The following is a 21,663-nucleotide window of genomic DNA, read 5'->3' as shown; positions in this document are numbered from 1 at the left end:
TCTGTACGCCGTCACCTCACTCAGTACGCCCTCACCTCACTCCGTACGCCCTCACCTCACTCCGTACGCCCTCACCTCACTGTGTACACTCACACCTCACTGTGTACGCTCTCACCTCACTCTGTACGCCCTCACCTCGCTCTGTACACTCTCACCTCGCTCTGTACACTCTCATCTCACTCCGTACAGACTCACCTCACTCTGTACACTCTCATCTCACTCCGTACAGACTCACATCGCTCTGTACACTCTCACCTCACTCTGTACGCCCTCACCTCACTCTGTATGCTCTCACCTCACTCTGTACACTCTCATCTCACTCCGTACAGCCTCACCTCACTCTGTACACTCTCATCTCACTCCGTACAGACTCACCTCACTCCGTACGCCCTCACCTTACTCTGTACACTCTCACCTCACTCCGTACACACTCACGTCACTCTGTACAGCCTCACCTCACTCCGTACAGCCTCACCTCACTCTGTACACTCTCACCTCACTGTGTACACTCTCACCTCACTCTGTACGCCCTCACCTCACTCTGTACGCCCTCACCTCACTCCGTACGCCATCACCTCACTCTGTACACTCTCACCTCACTCTGTACACTCTCACCTCACTCCATACGCCCTCATCTCACTCCGTATGCCCTCACCTCATTCCGTACGCCCTCCCCTCACTCCGTACGCCCTCACTGTGTCCAGCTTTAGCAATGTTGAGCTGTGCACAGAGATTGCATTTCCCTTGTCGTTTGTTGCCCCAGAGGTTGGGGTTCACATTTCAGCTTCCATTGCTGACCGGCCCCTGGATGCATGAAGTCCTCTCGGAGCCGAGAAAACCTTTATTCTTTTGTAGAAATGTCATCCATGTGAGCATGGGAGACGTACACATGAAGAAAATGGTGTGCAGCTCAAATCTGAAGAAAGATTCAGATCATTTCTGTAGAAAACAATCTTCGAGCTGACTATTCCTGCAGAGAATCATTTCCAGTCAAACAGTTACACACTTACTCACTCCCACCTGCACCCAAAGGTGTTGGCATGGCTAACGCTCCAAATAATACACAACCATATTATCCAATCCGATTGTTACATGTTCACATCTGGAACGGTTTGCCGTGAAACCCCCACGGTCTGTTTTCCCTTTCCGTCCCTCCTGTTATTTGTACTGACTGTCTAATATCCCCGTCTGTTCTGGGTTCGTACTGGGCTCCAGCCTGAAATGACTGATCGCAGCCAGTTTTGCCGATTCACATCTAACTTCACATTTGATTTGCATTTCCTCAGCCCAATCAGAGCTCATATTGATTCTGTGGGGTAAAAACAGTGACTGCAGATGCTGGAAACCAGATTCTGGATCAATGGTGCTGGAAAAGCACAGCAGTTCAGGCAGCATCGAGGAGCTTCAGCGAAATCGACGTTTCGGGCAAAAGCCCTTCATCAGGAATAAAGGCAGAGAGCCGGGAGCATGGAGAGATAAGCTAGAGGAGGGTGGGGGTGGGGATAGAGTAGCATAGAGTACAATGGGTGAGTGGGGGAGGGGATGAAGGTGATAGGTCAGGGAAGAGAGGGAGGAGTGGATAGGTGGGAAAGGAGATAGGCAGGTAGGACAAGTCCGGACAAGTCATGGGGACAGTGCTGAGCTGGAAGTTTGGAACTAGGGTGAGGTGGGGGAAGGGGAAATGAGGAAACTGTTGAAGTCCACATTGATGCCCTGGGGTTGAAGTGTTCCGAGGCGGAAGATGAGGCGTTCTTCTTCCATGCGTCTGGTGGTGAGGGAGCGGCGGTGAAGGAGGCCCAGGACCTCCATGTCCTCAGCAGAGTGGGAGGGGGAGTTGAAATGTTGGGCCACGGGGCGATGTGGCTGATTGGTGCGGGTGTCTCGGAGATGTTCCCTAAAGCGCTCTGCCAGGAGGCGTCCAGTCTCCCCAATGTAGAGGAGACCGCATCGGGAGCAACGGATACAATAAATGACATTAGTGGATGTGCAGGTAAAACTTTGATGGATGTGGAAGGCTCCTTTGTGTTGCAGCATCTGCACCCTTTGCAGTAAATTGGCGGAATGTAGAAGGGGAATTCTGGAGATCTGAAACGTAAAGGTAAATGGAGAGGCTGTCACGTTTTTGACAGTGAGCCCTCCTCAGTGTGAGTTGCAGGCCGTCCAAATCAGTGTGATAGAACAGGCACAGATCCCTGACCCACACTGGCTGTGTGTACCCTGACCCACACTGGCTGTGTGTACCCTGACCCACACTGTCTGTGTACCCTGACACACACTGTCTGTGTACCCTGACCCACACTGGCTGTGCGTACCCTGACCCACACTGGCACTGTACCCTGACCCACACTGGCGGTGTGTACCCTGGCCCACACTGGCTGTGTGTACCCTGACCCACACTGGCTGTTTACCCTGACGCACACTGGCTGTGTGTACCCTGACGCACACTGGCTGGGTGTACCCTGACCCACACTGGCGGTGTGTACCCTGACCCACACTGGCTGTGTGTACCCTGACGCCCACTGGCTGTGTGTACCCTGACGCCCACTGGCTGTGTGTACCCTGATGCACACTGGCTGTGTACCCTGACGCACACTGGCTGTGTGTACCCTGACCCACACTGGCGGTGTGTACCCTGACCCACACTGGCTGTGTGTACCCTGACCCACACTGGCTGTGTGTACCCTGACCCACACTGGCTGTGTACCCTGACCCACACTGGCTGTGTGTACCCTGACCCACACTGGCTGTGTACCCTGACACACACTGGCGGTGTGTACCCTGACCCACACTGGCTGTGTACCCTGACCCACACTGTCTGTGTGTACCCTGACCCACACTGTCTGTGTGTACCCTGACGCACACTGGCGGTGTGTTCCCTGACCCACACTGGCGGTGTGTACCCTGACCCACACTGGCTGTTTACCTTGACGCACACTGGCTGTGTGTACCCTGACGCACACTGGCTGTGTGTACGCTGACCCACACTGGCTGTTTACCCTGACCCACACTGTCTGTGTACCCTGACCCACACTGGCTGTGTACCCTGACTCACACTGGCTGTGTGTACCCTGATGCACACTGGCTGTGTACCCTGACGCACACTGGCTGTGTGTACCCTGACGCCCACTGGCTGTGTGTACCCTGACCCACACTGGCTGTGTACCCTGACCCACACTGGCTGTGTGTACCCTGACCCACACTGGCAGTGTACCCTGACGCACACTGGCTGTGTGTACCCTGACCCACACTGGCTGTGTACCCTGACGCCCACTGGCTGTGTGTACCCTGACCCCCACTGGCTGTGTGTACCCTGATGCACACTGGCTGTGTACCCTGACGCACACTGGCTGTGTGTACCCTGACCCACACTGGCTGTGTACCCTGACGCCCACTGGCTGTGTGTACCCTGACGCCCACTGGCTGTGTGTACCCTGACCCACACTGGCTGTGTGTACCCTGACCCACACTGGTGGTGTACCCTGACCCACACTGGCGTTGTGTACCCTGACCCACACTGGCTATGTGTACCCTGACCCACACTGGCTGTTTACCCTGACGCACACTGGCTGTGTGTACCCTGACGCACACTGGCTGTGTGTACGCTGACCCACACTGGCTGTTTACCCTGACCCACACTGGCTGTGTACCCTGACTCACACTGGCTGTGTGTACCCTGACCCGCACTGGCTGTGTACCCTGACGCCCACTGGCTGTGTGTACCCTGACGCCCACTGGCTGTGTGTACCCTGATGCCCACTGGCTGTGTACCCTGACGCACACTGGCTGTGTGTACCCTGACCCACACTGGCTGTGTGTACCCTGACGCACTCTGGCTGTGTGTACCCTGACCCACACTGGCTGTGTACCCTGACCCACATTGGCTGTGTGTACCCTGACCCACACTGGCTGTGTGTACCCTGACCCACACTGGCGGTGTGTACCCTGACCCACACTGGCTGTGTGTACCCTGACCCACACTGGCTGTTTACCCTGACGCACACTGGCTGTGTGTACCCTGACGCACACTGGCTGTGTGTACGCTGACCCACACTGGCTGTTTACCCTGACCCACACTGTCTGTGTACCCTGACCCACACTGGCTGTGTGTACCCTGACCCACACTGGCTGTGTACCCTGACGCCCACTGGCTGTGTGTACCCTGACGCCCACTGGCTGTGTGTACCCTGATGCACACTGGCTGTGTACCCTGACGCACACTGGTAAGTGGACCCTGACCCACACTGGCTGTGTGTACCCTGACCCACACTGGCTGTGTACCCTGACCCACACTGGCTGTGTGTACCCTGACCCACACTGGCTGTGTGTACCCTGACGCACACTGGCTGTGTGTACCCTGACCCACACTGGCTGTGTACCCTGACCCACATTGGCTGTGTGTACCCTGACCCACACTGGCTGTGTACCCTGACCCACACTGGCTGTGTGTACCCTGACCCACACTGGCTGTGTACCCTGACACACACTGGCGTTGTGTACCCTGACCTACACTGGCTGTGTACCCTGACCCACACTGTCTGTGTGTACCCTGACCCACACTGTCTGTGTGTACCCTGACGCACACTGGCGGTGTGTTCCCTGACCCACACTGGCTGTGTGTACCCAGACCTACACTGGCTGTTTACCCTGACCCACACTGTCTGTGTACCCTGACCCACACTGGTGGTGTACCCTGACCCACACTGGCGGTGGGTACCCTGACCCACACTGGCGGTGTGTACCCTGACCCACACTGGCTGTGTGTACCCTGACGCACACTGGCTGTGTGTACGCTGACCCACACTGGCTGTTTACCCTGACCCACACTGGCTGTGTACCCTGACGCACACTGGCTGTGTGTACCCTGACGCACACTGACTGTGTGTACCCTGACCCACACTGGCGGTGTACCCTGACCCACACTGGCGGTGTGTACCCTGACGCACACTGACTGTGTGTACCCTGACCCACACTGGCGGTGTACCCTGACCACACTGGCGGTGTGTACCCTGACTCACTCTGGCTGTGTGTACCCTGACCCACACTGGCTGTTTACCCTGATGCACACTGGCTGTGTGTACCCTGACCCACACTGGCTGTGTACCCCCCTGACCCACACTGGCTGTGTGTACCCTGACCACACTGGCGGTGTGTACCCTGACTCACTCTGGCTGTGTGTACCCTGACCCACACTGGCTGTTTACCCTGATGCACACTGGCTGTGTGTACCCTGACCCACACTGGCTGTGTACCCCCCTGACCCACACTGGCTGTGTGTACCCTGACCCACACTGGCTGTATACCCCCCGACCCACTCTGGCTGTGTGTACCCTGACCCACACTGGCTGTGTACCAGACTCCCTCCGAACGTGTGGGGATCTGCGCGATGCAATTCTGCATTCTTCCCAAGCGTGCCGCACACTATGAAGGGAGTAGCTGGGAGACGCAAACCCCACCCTGCCGTAGACTCCATTGTCTTTGTTTTGACTTTTTCACCAATGCTCCACATTATCCCTCAGCGCCTCTGTCCCGATGCAGCTGAGATAATATTAACCCGGCTCTCCCTCAGTCTCCGGGACACCCCACTGCCCCGTGGCCAAACACTTCAACTCCCGCTCCCATTCATCCGACGACATGCAGGTCCTGGGCCTCCTCCATTGCCACCTCCTCATCAACCTGGAGGAAGAACGCCTCATCTTCTGCCTCGGGACCTTCCAATCCCACGGCATCAATGTGGATTTCACCAGTTTCCTCATTTCCCCTCCCCCCACCTTATTCCAGTTCCAACCTTCCAGCTCAGCACCGTCGTCACGACCTGTCCCACCTGTCCATCTTCCTTCTCACCTATCCACTCCACCCTCCCCTCCGACCTATCACCTTTACCCCCACCTCCATCCACCTATTGCACTCTCAGCTACCTCCCCACCCCCCTCCCACTTATCTCTCCACCCCTCGGCTTCCAGCTTCATTCTTGATGAAGGGCTTTTGCCCGAAACATTGATTATCATGCTGCTTCTCGGATGCTGCCTGATGTGCTGTGCTTTGCTTTTCCAGCACCACCCTCTTGGCTCTCCCTCAGTTTCCCCCACATTATGTATCGCTCTGACAATGCTCACATTGGGCCATTCTTCACTTTGGCACGGGTTAGCTTTCTGTTCCAAGTGAGATTGACCGTGTCTTTACATCAGTGTTGACGTACACACACACACACACACATATACACACACACACACACACATATACACACACACACACATACACACATATACACACACACAGACACACACACACACACACACACACACACATACACACATATACACACACACAGACACATACACACATATACACACACACAGACACACACACACACACATATACACACACACACATATATACACACACAGACACACACATACACAGACACACACACACAGACAGACAGACACACATATATACACACACACATACACACACACACACACACACAGACACACATATATACACACACACATACACACACACACAGACACACATATACACACACACATACACACACACACACAGACACACATATACACACACACACACAGACACAGACACACATATATACACACACACATACACAGACACACACATACACACAGACACACATATATACACACACACAGACACACACAGACACACATATACACACACACACACATACACACAGACACACATATATACACACACACAGACACACATATACACACACACACACACAGACACAGACACACATATATACACACACACACAGACACACATATATACACACACACACGTTTGTCAGTGGGTGGTAATGGATAGGGATCAGGCTCCGAACCAAATGTCAAGTCACACAGTTCTGACTTGGGCTGCAATCTAATTGGTGGGGAATGAGGGCCTCATCAGGTAGTGGGAGAGCTGCTCCGACTCTTTTAGAGGAGGCCCATTGATGTCATGGCAATCTCCCAGGCCACTTTGCGATTAAGACCCCATGGGCTCAGGTCACCCACAGCAAAAACTACCAACCAATCACAGGCCAGCCTCAGCAGCGCCTCGCTGGAAGAAATGGCTGCTGCTGGAAGTGCACTCAGGTTTGTTGAGGGGGGGCATGGTGCCACACAGGTGACACGTGTGAAGTAGGGGATTGTGGGGTGGAGCAGGCAGGAAGGAGGACAGCGTATGGCCCTCAGTGCACCCACGTCACCCTGTATCCAGCCCCTTCAATAGCTGATTGAGGGGAAGAGAGACCATTCCTTGCAATGCTGTCAATTACCATGACCTTCCCACTTACCCACCACCAGTGAGAGCATAAGACTCCCCCCCCCCCTTAGCAACTAAGGGTTGGACTATCCCAAGTTTTGATTTGATGTTATGCTGGTTGATGGATTAATCCACTGGATCACCCCAGGGGTGGTTTGGGGAGATGGAAGACAAGGGTAGACTTTAGGGAATTTATTTTTGCAGCAGAGCTTCACCAATGATCTTACCTCTTGTGATTTGAGTGAGGTCACTTTCACATTAATGACAATGGTCTCATAATTTCTCATCTGATTGTTTAACTTTGTGGGCTGGTTTGTTTAAAACAGTGAAACACATTGTAAGTTATGAAGCAGACATTACAGTGAACCATCTGATTTCTGTTTAAGTGCAACTTGCAGACACAAAGCAGATTAAGAGGCAGGCACAACATTGTGTGCTGGAAATGTGTTGCTGGAAAAGCGCAGCAGGTCAGGCAGCATCCAGGGAACAGGAGAATCGACGTTTCGGGCATAAGCCCTTCTTCAGGTGTGCACAAAGCACATTGAATCCTTAAAGGTGATCTCAATGTACTGTTGCAGCAGTTAGCTGATTGCACAAGATCATTAAATTAACCCTTCATTAAATTAACTGGAAGTAAATTTTTGGGAGAATTTCATAAATGAGATCTAGATTGAAGAGGTCAATAGAATACTAAAGCAAGGAAGTGAATATAAAGCTGAATACCCTGTGTGCAATTCTGGGCTCCAGACTTTGGGGAAGTAACGAGGTCACCAAAAAGAAGCAGCAAGGATCGAGGAGCTTCAGTTCCTGTGGGGAAACTGGATAAACAGGGAGAAGAGAAGGTTAAGGGGAGATTTAATCAAGGTTCTCAAAATCCTGAAAGGCATGGACAGAGCAGATAGTGAGAAATACTGGCAGAAGGATTGAGAACGAGAAGGAAGTGATTGAAGGGGATTGATAAAATGAGATGAAAGAACCTGCAGACACTGAATTGATAAAATGAGGTGACGGTGACACGAGAAGAAACCTTTCTTAAAGAAAAGGTGAGTGGTTTGTGTTTGGAACGAACTGTCTAAATGTGTGGAGGTGGCATGTTCAAACAGGACTTTAAAAAGAAAATTAGCTCATTATCTAAGAGAAAGTATTTCCGGGGGGACTGGGAAACAGGTGGGGGAGTGGGACTTGGTGAACTGCTTTTGTAGAGGGTTAGGACGGACACGATGCATGAATGGCCTTACTCTGTTTTGTAACCATTGTGCATTTCAGTTCCACAGATTAGGGAGACCTACATTTTGCAGTGTGCGGTCATCCTTTGTATCCTGAAATGATCATAAGCATACCATCTCTTTTTTCTTGTTCATATACATTATTTTCCTTCAGTGTTTGCTATAACTCTGTTCTGAACTATGGTGGTTTATTTTATTTGTATTTCATCACAATTTGGTATCTGTCACCTTGATGATTTGTCAATGAGCCGAACATTTAATCTAGCCAGTATTTATAAATTTTAATAGGTGGACTTTATAGAGTCATACAGCACAGAAACAGCCCCTAACTTACTTGAAGGTTGATCGGTAAAGATATTCCCCTCAAACATGGCCCTAAAAGTTTCCCAGGAACTTCCCATTCTGATTGAAACACTCAGTGCAGCTGAGTGAACTTTGTCCCCTAACCTCCTGTGGGGGGAGCGCTCTGTCAGAGCCCTGACAGTAAACCTCCAAGCAGTAACGTCAGGTCTGAATGTGCTGAGTGGACAATAATCCTGTAATCCTTTCCGGTTTAGGAAATTGGAATCGTCGAAGGCGAGTTTTCCCTGGAAGAGAGGCATGTTTCAGCAGTCAGTCCTGGGTGAGAGTGTCCTTCAGCAGCTGAGGGAGTTCAGTAAACGGCATGTGTACCCAGCAGAGCAGGTACGGGATATTATCTCTAACCATTGACAAAACTCAGCCCCAAACCCTGAGAGTCCACTTGCATTGTCAACATCAACCGCCATTATCAGGGAATCCTAGAACGGTTACCTTCCAGGAGGCCATTTGGCCTGTTATACCTGGCTATCTCCCTGCAGGAGAAACATATCTCATCCTACTCCTCTGTCCCTTTGTCTGCGGAGATGTTACCTTTACCTGATATCCCTTCAGCATTGAGTTGTGCAGTCTATTCCTTTTTTGTTCAGGTCCTTACCATTCAATCTGCCTTCCCTCCATTCTCAGGAAATGCAATCCAGATCCTAAGACAATTTAATCCTCGTTTTTCCCACAGCGCATCTAGTAGATAGTACCCACTGCTGTTACTGAGCATTGGTGCTGGAGGGAATGGATGCCAAGCGGGGGCTGCTTTGTCCTGGGTGGTGTTGAGCTTCTTGAGTGTTGTTGGCGCTGCACCCATCCAGGCAAGTGGGGAGTATTCCGTCAACCTCCTGACTTCTGCCTTGTTGAGTGTGGCCAGGCTTTGGGGATTACTCGCTGCAGTATCTCTAATCTCTGACCTACTGCTGAAGCCTCTCTGTTTATACGGTGAGTCCAGTTGAGTTTCTGGCCAATGGTGACCGCCAGGATGTTGTTAGTGAGGGTATCACCATTGAATGTCAAGGGGCAGTGGTTAGATGGCCCCTTATTGGAGATGGTCGTAGCCTGGCATTTGTGAGGGGTACATGTCACTTACTTCTTGTCAGCCCAATGAGCTGCATATGGCTCCAGAGCCAGTGGTTGAGGATTCTTGATGCGGTAACCAGCTGTGGACTCCTTCCTGCACGGAACAGCATATTACCCACTGATCCTCATATTCGGGAAACATTGGGATTGAGGGAAAGCATCTGGAAACCTTTCCCATGTCCTGGGCATTTGACTCGCTAGACCTCCCACACTGCAGCCATCCGGGGCAGGTGTAGTCAATGGGGCCGAGGAACCTTGATGGTCTTCCTGCCCCCAGGAGGAAGAGGGCAGCACGGTGGGTCAGCGGTTAGCACTGCTGCCTCACAAAACCAGGGACCTGGGTTCAATACCTGCCTCGGGACATTTGCACATTCTCCCCGTGTCTGCGTGGGTTTCCTCCGGGTGCTCCGGTTTCCTCCCACAATCCAAAGATGTGCAGGTTAGATGAATAGGCCATGCTAAATTGCCCCATAGTATCCAGCGATGTGTAGGTAGTGGTGCATTAGTCGGGGGTCAGTATAGGACAATAGAGTAGGGGAGTGGGTCTGCGTGGGTTACTCTGCAGAGTTGTCACTTAATGACCCCCATCCTGCTCTCACTGCCATTTACCCAGGGATAGATGAGGAAACCCATGCTCGGTAGATTGAGGGGGGCTGGCAGGAGTGGGGTAATGGAGAAGGTAAGGGGTTGTGGTGGGAGAAGTGACCCTTGTTCAGAGGCCCCAGGTATTGGCCAGGCAGCAGCCCTGCCCTTCCAACCGCAGCCTGTTTCCCTTCCCCCCCCCCCCCCCCATGTGCTCTCCTGTCCTATCATCACTCCTGTTCGTCCTGGGGGCCATGGTGAATTGGCGACTTTGGGTGAGTGTGGCACAGGCAGCAGCTACCAGCTCTCCCACACCCTAACCCCCCACGCCCTCCCACCTACGGTACATGACCGATTGCACTACCTTCCAACAACCCCCACCCCCACCCCGGGATCCCGTGGAAAGCCCCCCCCCCCACCCAGCTGTCCATTGCCCATGTTGAACCAAGCTTCCCTGATGGTGGTAACATGGGGTGGAGATGGTGAGTCTGGCTCACCCTTTAGCTGATGACCTGGGGTCCCCCAGTCTCTCCACAACACCCCCCCTCCTCCCTCACTACCTGAGCAACATCTGTGAGACCTCCTCCAAAATTAGAGAGATTATTTTTACCTGGAACAGTGAGGGAAACCAGTCTCAGGTTAAACTCTGCCCTCTCCTGAACCTCCTACCTTCTATTTGTGATTGTTCCTTATGACTCTGACTGACATTCATGGCTGTTTTACCCAGCATTGTCAGTAGAGTCTATTTTACAGCTGGTTTCTCTTGAGGAAAAGTTAAGCATGCCAGAAGATCCTGTGTAGAACATTAAAAATCACACAACACCAGGTTATAGTCCAACAGGTTTAATTGGAAACACACTAGCTTTCGGAGCGACGCTCCTCAATCACCTGATGAAGGAACGTCGCTCCGAAAGCTAGTGTGCTTCCAATTAAACCTGTTGGACTATAACCTGGTGTTGTGTGATTTTTAACTTTGTACACCCCAGTCCAACACCGACATCTCCGAATCATGTGTAGAACATGTATGAGTTGAAAGTGGCCACCAGGTGGCAGTCAAAGCACATTCCCTCAGACCTTGTGTGCTCTGCTTTACTCAGGGAGCAGACAGTGTGTCTGTTAGACTTCACTCATGGAGCAGACAGTGTGTCTGTTAGACTTCACTCATGGAGCAGACAGTGTGTCTGTTAGACTTCACTCAGGGAGCAGACAGTGTGTCTATTAGACTTCACTCATGGAGCAGACAGTGTGTCTGTTAGACTTCACTCATGGAGCAGACAGTGTGTCTGTTAGACTTCACTCATGGAGCAGACAGTGTGTCTGTTAGACTTCACTCAGGGAGCAGACAGTGTGTCTGTTAGACTTCACTCAGGGAGCAGACAGTGTGTCTGTTAGACTTCACTCATGGAGCAGACAGTGTGTCTGTTAGACTTCACTCAGGGAGCAGACAGTGTGTCTGTTAGACTTCACTCAGGGAGCAGACAGTGTGTCTGTTAGACTTCACTCATGGAGCAGACAGTGTGTCTGTTAGACTTCACTCAGGGAGCAGACAGTGTGTCTGTTAGACTTCACTCATGGAGCAGACAGTGTGTCTGTTAGACTTCACTCATGGAGCAGACAGTGTGTCTGTTAGACTTCACTCAGGGAGCAGACAGTGTGTCTGTTAGACTTCACTCATGGAGCAGACAGTGTGTCTGTTAGACTTCACTCATGGAGCAGACAGTGTGTCTGTTAGACTTCACTCAGGGAGCAGACAGTGTGTCTGTTAGACTTCACTCAGGGAGCAGACAGTGTGTCTGTTAGACTTCACTCATGGAGCAGACAGTGTGTCTGTTAGACTTCACTCAGGGAGCAGACAGTGTGTCTGTTAGACTTCACTCAGGGAGCAGACAGTGTGTCTGTTAGACTTCACTCAGGGAGCAGACAGTGTGTCTGTTAGACTTCACTCAGGGAGCAGACAGTGTGTCTGTTAGACTTCACTCATGGAGCAGACAGTGTGTCTGTTAGACTTCACTCATGGAGCAGACAGTGTGTCTGTTAGACTTCACTCATGGAGCAGACAGTGTGTTTGTTAGACTTCACTCATGGAGCAGACAGTGTGTCTGTTAGACTTCACTCAGGGAGCAGACAGTGAGTCTGTTAGACTTCACTCATGGAGCAGACAGTGTGTCTGTTAGACTTCACTCATGGAGCAGACAGTGTGTCTGTTAGACTTCACTCAGGGAGCAGACAGTGTGTCTGTTAGACTTCACTCATGGAGCAGACAGTGTGTCTGTTAGACTTCACTCATGGAGCAGACAGTGTGTCTGTTAGACTTCACTCATGGAGCAGACAGTGTGTCTGTTAGACTTCACTCATGGAGCAGACAGTGTGTCTGTTAGACTTCACTCATGGAGCAGACAGTGTGTCTGTTAGACTTCACTCAGGGAGCAGACAGTGTGTCTGTTAGACTTCACTCAGGGAGCAGACAGTGTGTCTATTAGACTTCACTCAGGGAGTCTTAGAAACATAGAAAATAGGAGCTGGAATAGGCCATTCGGCCCTTTGAACCTGTTGTGCTAGTCATTCAGTCGCCTTTACCCGTTTTCCCCGCATACCCTCGGATCTATATCTAACTCCTTCTTGAAAACACTGACTATTTTGGCCTTGACTCGGAGATGCCGGTGTTGGACTGGGGTGGACAAAGTTAAAAATCACACAACACCAGGTTATAGTCCAACAGGTTTAGTTGGAAACACTAGCTTTTGGAGCACCGCTCCTTCATCAGGTGGTTGTGAAGGACACAATTGTAAGACACAGAATCTATAGCAAAAGTTTACAGTGTGATGTAACTGAAATTATACATTGAAAAATACCTTGGTTATTTGTTGAGTCTTTCATTGTTTGAATACCATGATAGTTTCACTTCTTTCATGTATAAATCACAAAACTTTTTTAAAAAAAAGTTACATTCTCAGGTTAACTGTAACAATTGGTGTCAGCCAGATAATATGTTGAAGGTGTTAGCCCCCTGTGTTCCCTGTCTGTGCCGTAATGGTTAGACTGATTCTAATCTAAAAAGTGAGATGACACAGTCTTTCATGAATTTATGCAGTTTTTGAGCAAAGTACAGTGTAACTTTGCAAGTTCAAATTCACTCCGCAAAATGTGTGTATGTGTGTACTGCTTTCTGTAGCAGAGAATTCCACAGGCTTCCCACTCTCTGGGTGAAAGCGTGTCTCCTCATCTCAGTCATAAAGGATATACCCTGCATCCATGGACTCTTCTGGACTCCCCAGTCATTGGGAAAATCCTGCCTGCATTTGCCCTGTCTTGTCCCCTTGGAATTTTGTAGGTTTCTAAACCCCTTAATTCTTCTAAACTCCATAGAGTCCTTACCAATCCAGTTTTTCTTCATATGCCAGTCTTACCATTCCTGGAATCGGTCTGTTAAACACCCTCCTGGGCTGGGAGGGCAACGTGCACTGTTTAAAACTGGAGTGACGGTACAGGCTCTGACATTCATAGACAATTGAAGAGTACAGCACAGGAACAGGCCCTTCGGCCCACCGTGTCTGTGCTAACCCCGATGCCATTCCAAACTAATCCCATCTGCCTGTACATGGTTCATAACCCTCTACATTCCTTCTGTCACAATGGCTGACCCCAGAATCTCTCTCATTTTTGTCTCCTTGCTGTTGGTGTGTGTTAGAAGGAGTTGTAGATCGGTAATTGATCAAGAAGCTTAACACCGCCCCAGGACAAAGCAGTCTGCTCGGTTGGCACCAGCTATACCCATTAAACATTCACTCCCTCCATCATTGACACGCGGTCGGAGCAGTGTGTACTAAGCTGCCCTGCAAAAATCAGAACCAGAGATCCTCAGACAGCACCTTCCGAACCCATGACCACTTCCATCCCAGCAGATACGTGGGAACACCGTGCACCGCACATTCCCTTCCAAGCCCCTCACCATCCTGACTTGGAAATATAGCCTTCGCTGTTGCTGGGTCAAAATCCTGGAATTCTCTCCCTCAGGGTATTGTGGGTCAACCCACAGCACATGGACTGCAGTGATTGATGAAGGAGTCTCATCCCCACCTTCTCAAAGGCAACTAAGGATGGATGATAAATGTTTGTCCAGCTATCGATACTCATGCCCTGTGAGTGAATACAAAAAGAATTTGCCAGTGTTATGATAAAATGGCCATCAAGCCCTGGGGTGAGATTAGAACTTGGCTCAGAGACAGGGGTAAGCCCTACCCCTCACAACCTCCTCTGCCTCTAAACTATCTTTTGTTGAAACCCATTCTCATTTTCCAGCTCCTCTACTCCCTTCCCTCAGGTCCTTTTTCTCTCCTGTTATCAACTGTTGGCTTTCCCAAACCTCCTTCTCTAAAACACACACATTCCCAATCGCTTCCAGGCTGCTCCAGGGAAATTAAAGCTATTGTTTTCAATCCCCACTCCAAACTCCCAGTCCCAAGTAGCTAACGCTACCCATCTTTTGGGGAACAGTCTGAGATGAAGTCAGTCTGTTCATAACCTTGGAGTTTGACCCTCAGATGACCTTCCAATCTCTAAATTGTGTCATCATTAAAGACTGTCCATTTTGTGCCTCCATAATGTCAACATTCTTCATGCGTAGCCCCGTGCCTGAGTGCCTCTCGACCTAACTATCCCAATGCAGCTTTTCCTGGGCTCACACACTCCATACACAGTATACTGAGCTCATGCAAAAAGATATTCGCAGGTAAAGGGACGGCTGGAAAAAGGGAAGCCTTCAGAAATGAGATAACAAAAATCCAGAGAAAGTATATTCCTGTCAGGGTGAAAGGGAAGGCTGGTAGGTATAGGGAATGCAAAATGACTAAAGAAATTGAGGGTTTGGTTAAGAAAAAGAAGGAAGCATATGTAAAGTATAGACAGGATAGATCGAGTGAATCCTTAGAAGAGTATAAAGGCAGTAGGAATATACTTAAGAGGGAGATCAGGAGGGAAAAACGGGGACATGAAATAGCTTTGGCAAATAGAATTAAGGAGAATCCAAAAGGTTTTTACAAATATATTAAGGACAAAAGGGTAACGAGGGAGAGAATAGGGTCCCTCAAAGATCAGCAAGGCGGCCTTTGTGTGGAGCCACAGAAAATGGGGGAGATACTAAATGAATATTTTGCATCAGTATTTACTGTGGAAAAGGATAAAGAAGATATAGACTGTAGGGAAATAGATGGTGACATCTTGCAAAATGTCCAGATTACAGAGGACGAAGTGCTGGATGTCTTGAAGCGGTTAAAGGTGGATAAATCCCCATGATCTGATCAGGTGTACCTGAGAACTCTGTGGGAAGTTAGAGAAGAGATTGCTGAGCCTCTTGCTGAGATATTTGTATCATTGATAGTCACAGGTGAGGTGCCGGAAGACTGGAGGTTGGTTAACGTGGTGCCACTGTTTAAGAAGGGTGGTAAGGACAAGCCAGGGAACTATAGACCAATGAGCCTGACCTCGGTGGTGGGCAAGTTGTTGGAGGGAATCCTGAGGGACAGGATATACATTATTTGGAAAGGCAAGGATTGATTCGGGATAGTCAACATGGCTTTGTGCGTGGGAAATCATGTCTCACAAACTTGATTTGAGTTTTTTGATGAAGTAACAAAGAAGATTGATGAAGGCAGAGCAGTAGATGTGATCTATATGGACTTCAGTAAGGCTTTCGACAAGATTCCCCATGGGAGACTGATTAGCAAGGTTAGATCTCATGGAATACAGGGAGAACTAGCCATTTGGATACAGAACTTGCTCGAAGGTAGAAGTCAGAGGGTGGTGGTGGAGGGTTGTTTTTCAGACTGGAGGCCTGTGACCAGTGGAGTGCCACAAGGATCGGTGCTGGGTCCTCTACTTTTTGTCATTTACATAAATTATTTGGATGCGAGCATAAGAGGTACAGTTAGTAAGTTTGCAGATGACACCAAAATTGGAGATGTAGTGGACAGTGAAGAGGGTTACCTCAGATTACAACAGGATCTGGACCAGATGGGCCAATGGGCTGAGAAGTGGCAGATGAAGTTTAATTCAGATAAATGCGAGGTGCTGCATTTTGGGAAAGCAAATCTTAGCAGGACTTATACACTTAATGGTAAGGTCCTAGGGTGTGTTGCTGAACTTTGGAGTGCAGGTTCATAGCTCCTTGAAAGTGGAGTCGCAGGTAGGTAGGATAGTGAAGAAGGTGCTTGGTATGCTTTCCTTTATTGGTCAGAGTATTGAGTACAGGAGTTGGGAGGTCATGTTGTGGCTGTACAGGACATTGGTTAGGCTACTGTTGGAATATTGTATGCAATTCTGGTCTCCTTCCTATCGGAAAGATGTTGTGAAACTTGAAAGGGTTCAGAAAAGATTTACAAGGATGTTGCCAGGCTTGGAGGATTTGAGCTATGGGGAAAGGCTGAACAGGCTGGGGCTGTTTTCCCTGGAGTGTTGGAGGCTGAGGGGTGACCTTATCGAGGTGTACAAAATTATGAGGGGCATGGATAGGGTAACTAGACAAGGTTTTTTCCCTGTGGTCGGGGAGTCCAGAACTAGAGGGCATAGGTTTAGGGTGAGAGGGGAAAGATATAAAAGGGACCTAAGGGGCAACTTTTTCATGCAGATGGTGGTACGTGTATGGAATGAGCTGCCAGAGGAAGTGGTGGAGGCTGGTACAATTGCAACATTTAAAAGGCATTTGGATGGGTATATGAATAGGAAGGGTTTGGAGGGATGTGGGCCGGGTGCTGGCAGGTGGGACTAGATTGGGTTGGGATATCTGGTCGGCATGGACAGGTTGGACTGAAGGGTCTGTTTCCATGCTGTACATCTCTATGACGCTATCTGCTTCCCAGGCCGAAACTGCGTTGAGTCCCATTTCTCAACTGAGCAGTGTGCTTCCCATCTACATGGGCTCCTGGGAAAGAAATCGAAACATACTGCATGGAAACAGACCCTTTGGTCCAACTCATTTGGAGCACTGGGGGCTGAGGGTTGACCTTATAGAGGTTTTAATTCACAAGGAGCATGGTTAGGGTAAATACACAAATCTTTTCTCTGGGGTGGGGGGAGTCAGAAACTAGATGTTTCTGACCAGATATCCTGGATAAGTCTAGTCCCATTTGCCAGGATATGGCCCATACCCCTTTAAACCTTTCGTATTCATCTACACATTCAAATACCTTCTAAATGTTATAATTGTGTCTGCCTCCACCATTTCCTCTGGCATCTCATTCCATACATGCATCACCCTCTGCATGAAAACATTACCCCTCAGGCCCCTTTTAAATCTTTCCCCTCTCATCTTAAATCTATGCCCTCTAGTTTCTGACTCCCCCACCCCAGAGAAAAGATTTGTGTATTTACCCTAACCATGCTCCTTGTGAATTAAAACCTCTATAAGGCCAACCCTCAGCCCCCAGTGCTCCAAAAGAAAATCCCTCCAGCCAACTCAGCCTCTCCTTATAGCTCAATTCCTCCAACCCTTTTAAGCTTCAAAGTCGCCCATTGTCTCCGTCACCACCAATTCAGGATGGGCCCTGAACGCTGACCCCAGGCAGCAATGCCCCCGTCCCATGAAGGCAATAAAGAATCTCCAACATGTGTCTCTGGTAATGCAGCACCCTTCAGCACTGCGTTGGAGGGTGAGCCCAGGGTACTGTGCTGAAATGGACTTGAACCAGTAACCTCCTGGCTCTGCCAGCCATTTCTGTAACCTGTGTGTTGTGAAGGTTTATTGGTACTCCACACTGCGGCTGGTCATTTCTATCCTTCACGCCCTGCTGTTTATGTTTGTCCAGGAAGTTGCAGAGTACTATGCAGCAAATGTGCAATCAACCCTCAGATGGCAGAAACCTCCCGTTATAGAGGCACTGAAGGTAATTTTGAAGTGAATTTTTTTCTCTTTATGATTGTCATTATGATCCCTGTGGAGACCCGTAACAGGAAAGTTTTGTCACAATTGTGGGGATTATAAAGAATTATGTTTTGTTACTGTATGGTGAAAGTTATTTACGCCTGGGAACAAAGCAGTTTCTAAGCCTCAGTTGTGTAGATCCAGTCTCCTGGAATGATGGTGGGGTGGGAGCAGGTGGGGGGGCTAGGGTGGGGTGGTGTGACCAGTTGCCCTGAACTGAAAGCTTGGTTCTCCTGCTGGGAGAAGCTAGATTATCCTGCTGGGAGATTCCCTTCTGAGATGTAATCACGATTCTTCTCACCTGGGACATAGAGTCTTCTGTTCTGGTCAAAACAAGCTGTTGGTCTGTTGTAAACTCAGCAGAGTAAGCATTGTACTCATTACCAAAACAGGGGTTCTCCCAGGCACTTTGCTGCAATCACAGGATTTATACAATTCAAAACAGGGCTCTAGGTTGTGTGATAGAACAAGTGTGCAGGTTAGGTGAATTGGCCATGCCAAAGTGCCCGTAGTGTTAGGTGAATGTAGGGAAATGGGTCTGGGTGGATTGCTCTTCGGAGGGTCGGTGTGGACTTGTTGGGCCGAAGGGCCTGTTTCCACACTGTAAGTAATCTAATCTAATCTAATCTAATCTGAGGGTTCAGGAAGATAATCCTATGAAGTTTGTATTGCACATAGATGGGGTGGTTCAGATGGCATTTAGCATGCTAACCTTCACTGCTCAGACCTTTGAGTATTGGAGTTGGAACATTCATGTTGAGGTTGTACAGGACATTGGTGAGGCCTGTTCTGGAGTAATGTGCCCAGTTCTGGTCACCCCCTGCTATAGGAAGGATATTATTAAGCTGGAGAGGGTTCAGAAAAGGTTTACCAGGGTGTTGCCTGGATTGGAGGGTTGGAGATACAAGGAGAGGCTGATGGCCTGGCACTTTTTTCACTGGAGTGTAGGAGGTTGAGGGGTGACCTTATAGAGGCTTATAAAATCATGAGGGGTGTAGATAAGGTGAATGGCAGGTCTCTTTACCCTAGGGTGGGAGATTTCAAGACTAGCCAGCATATTTTTTAGGTGAGAGGATAAAGGTTTCAAAAAGACACAAGGGGTAATTTTTTTGCACAGAGAGCAGTTCATGTGTGGACTGGACTTCCAGAGAAAGTGGTGGATGCAGGTGCAGTTACAACGTTTAAAAGGTATTTAGATTAAAAAAAACACGAGTAAGAAATGTTTAGAGGGATTTGAACCAAATGTAAGCAAATGGTACTAATTTATTTTGAGATTGTGGTTGGTATGGACTGGTTAGACCGAAGGCCTGTTGCCCTGCAGTATGACTCTATGACATGTCTTTGATATGCTTTCTTGGAATTGATGTACTTAAGAAACTGTTTCACACAAATTTCTGACCTGTCTTTAAAAAACAATTCACAGGAACGACCCACATGTGCCTCTATTTTAATATAAAAATCCCAAAATGTAATATGTCTAAAATACACCTTTCATCATACCTCCAAAGTCTCAGCAAGATGTTGTAACACATATGCAGTAAATCACCCCTTTACTTTAAAGAAGTGAGTGTGTTGTGGAGGGGTGAGGTTGGCATCAATGCCAATCTCAAAAAAGTTCCCACTTAGATACAAAACAAATGTGTATTTCATTTCCGTTAGTAAGAATGCAGAGGAAGCCATTTTGAGATCAGGTTACAGACTTCCCTATAAACACTTGGCCGTCACCAACATACCGCAGGTGCATTTTTTTTCTTGCTGTCATCTGAGAGGTAGTGAGCAAGAGATGGAATCAGACAGGCCCGCATCTCATGCAGAAAAATGTTAACGCTATCATTCAGCGTGAGTGGGAGCTTGGACACAGATTAAAGACAACATTCAGTAGGAATGAAAGGAGAATGGAAGATTTGCCTAGCTCAGTGCTAACAGAAGGAATCTACAGTGTAAGCCTCACAGTGGGTGGTAGTCCTGGGATTAGAGGCTACCTAACTGGGAAAACTGAAGAGAAAGTAACAGATTAGAAACTGGGAGCAATTGTGAATTGTTTGTTATCGTAACTAATTCCATGGAGAGTGATACTGAAAAAGAAACAAGTATTTCTATAGTTTAATTGCCTACAAAAAGAAAATAGTGTTTAGTCGATTGTGTTTCATTGGCCATTTCTTGCAGTAAAAAATTTAAAACGTGAAGCCTTGATATGTTTTTATTCCCGGTCTTAACTGGAGGTTTGAATTTCTCTTTAGCAATGATCGATCTTGAAAGAGATCAGAATAGAGTTAAATGCAGCAGGGAAGAAACGAAAAGGCAAAGATTTCACTTCTGTAAGATTTCAGTTTTTCTCTTCTTGGTGGGATGAACTTTCTTTTGAAGCCTTTAACTGGCTGTTGGTACGGATGTTACAGCCTTGCAGTTTTCTGTTGGCAGAACACAGTACTCAGTGACAGGTCACAGCAGGAGTACTGGGCAGCTTCAGATTTCTAATTAACAGCTTAAAGTACCACCTTCCAAAACAGAGGAACCACGGGAATAGATCAACTCTGAGATCTCAGGCATGGTGCAAAATGTCATTCTCACAAAATGGCTCATCACGGTTTCTGTTTAAAAACCCCCTTGTGCAGCACCACAACATTCCTGGGTATTGCCTGGACTCGCAGAATTGTACAGCATGGGGCCCATTTGGCCCATCGAGTCCGTACTGCAATGCAATGGACAGCACGTTTAAAACAAAAGCAGAAGTTGTTGGAAAAGCTCGGCAGGTCTGGCAGCATCTGTAGAGAGCAATCAGAGTTAACTTTGGACTCTTCGGTATCGCTGCCTTTACGACCTCTCTTCAAAAAAACCAAGGACAAAAGAACCTTTTTAAAGTGACAACATCATCACACACTATACCATCGTCTGCTCAGCCTTTCCTTATAAGATAGCTCAACCCTCGCCCTGGCAATCAGTTGAGTAAATCTCCTCTGAACTGCTGCTCCTACAATTAAAGCCAGACTTGGTACACAAATTTCCTTAAAAATGCCCTTCTAGCATAGCTGGCTCCTCCCAGCACTCAGTGGTAATTCCCAGCTTACTTTTAATCCAGTGGGAATTCTCCACCCTGCTGTAATGCCCCCAATTCTGCTGTGAATTCACATTGAGTACCCCTCCAGGAGATTGCTAACACTCAGTGTTGAATCTGGTTAATGGTTTCCTCTTCACCTGTGCCCTTTGCTCTTTGACACCAATGCCAGCGAC

General features: G+C 48.9%; 1 protein-coding gene across 1 annotated transcript in view; it reads left to right on the top strand.

Moving 5' to 3' along the window:
• acad11 (acyl-CoA dehydrogenase family, member 11) overlaps nt 1–21,663 on the top strand; it is a 157,445-nt gene that overhangs the window by 31,212 nt on the left and 104,570 nt on the right. Inside the window, exons 9-10 of the mRNA XM_087978495.1 lie at nt 9,068–9,194; nt 18,317–18,394. Of these exons, the coding sequence (XP_087834621.1) occupies nt 9,068–9,194; nt 18,317–18,394 (205 nt within the window). The remainder of the gene's footprint in view (nt 1–9,067; nt 9,195–18,316; nt 18,395–21,663) is intronic.

Source organism: Chiloscyllium plagiosum, unplaced genomic scaffold (genome assembly GCF_037043375.1).
Source record: "Chiloscyllium plagiosum isolate Xiang-an unplaced genomic scaffold, Cpla_swu_hap1 HiC_scaffold_34, whole genome shotgun sequence".
NCBI lineage: Eukaryota > Metazoa > Chordata > Chondrichthyes > Orectolobiformes > Hemiscylliidae > Chiloscyllium > Chiloscyllium plagiosum.
Note: the sequence above shows the minus strand (reverse complement) of the source record. Positions and strands in the feature narration are given on the sequence as shown.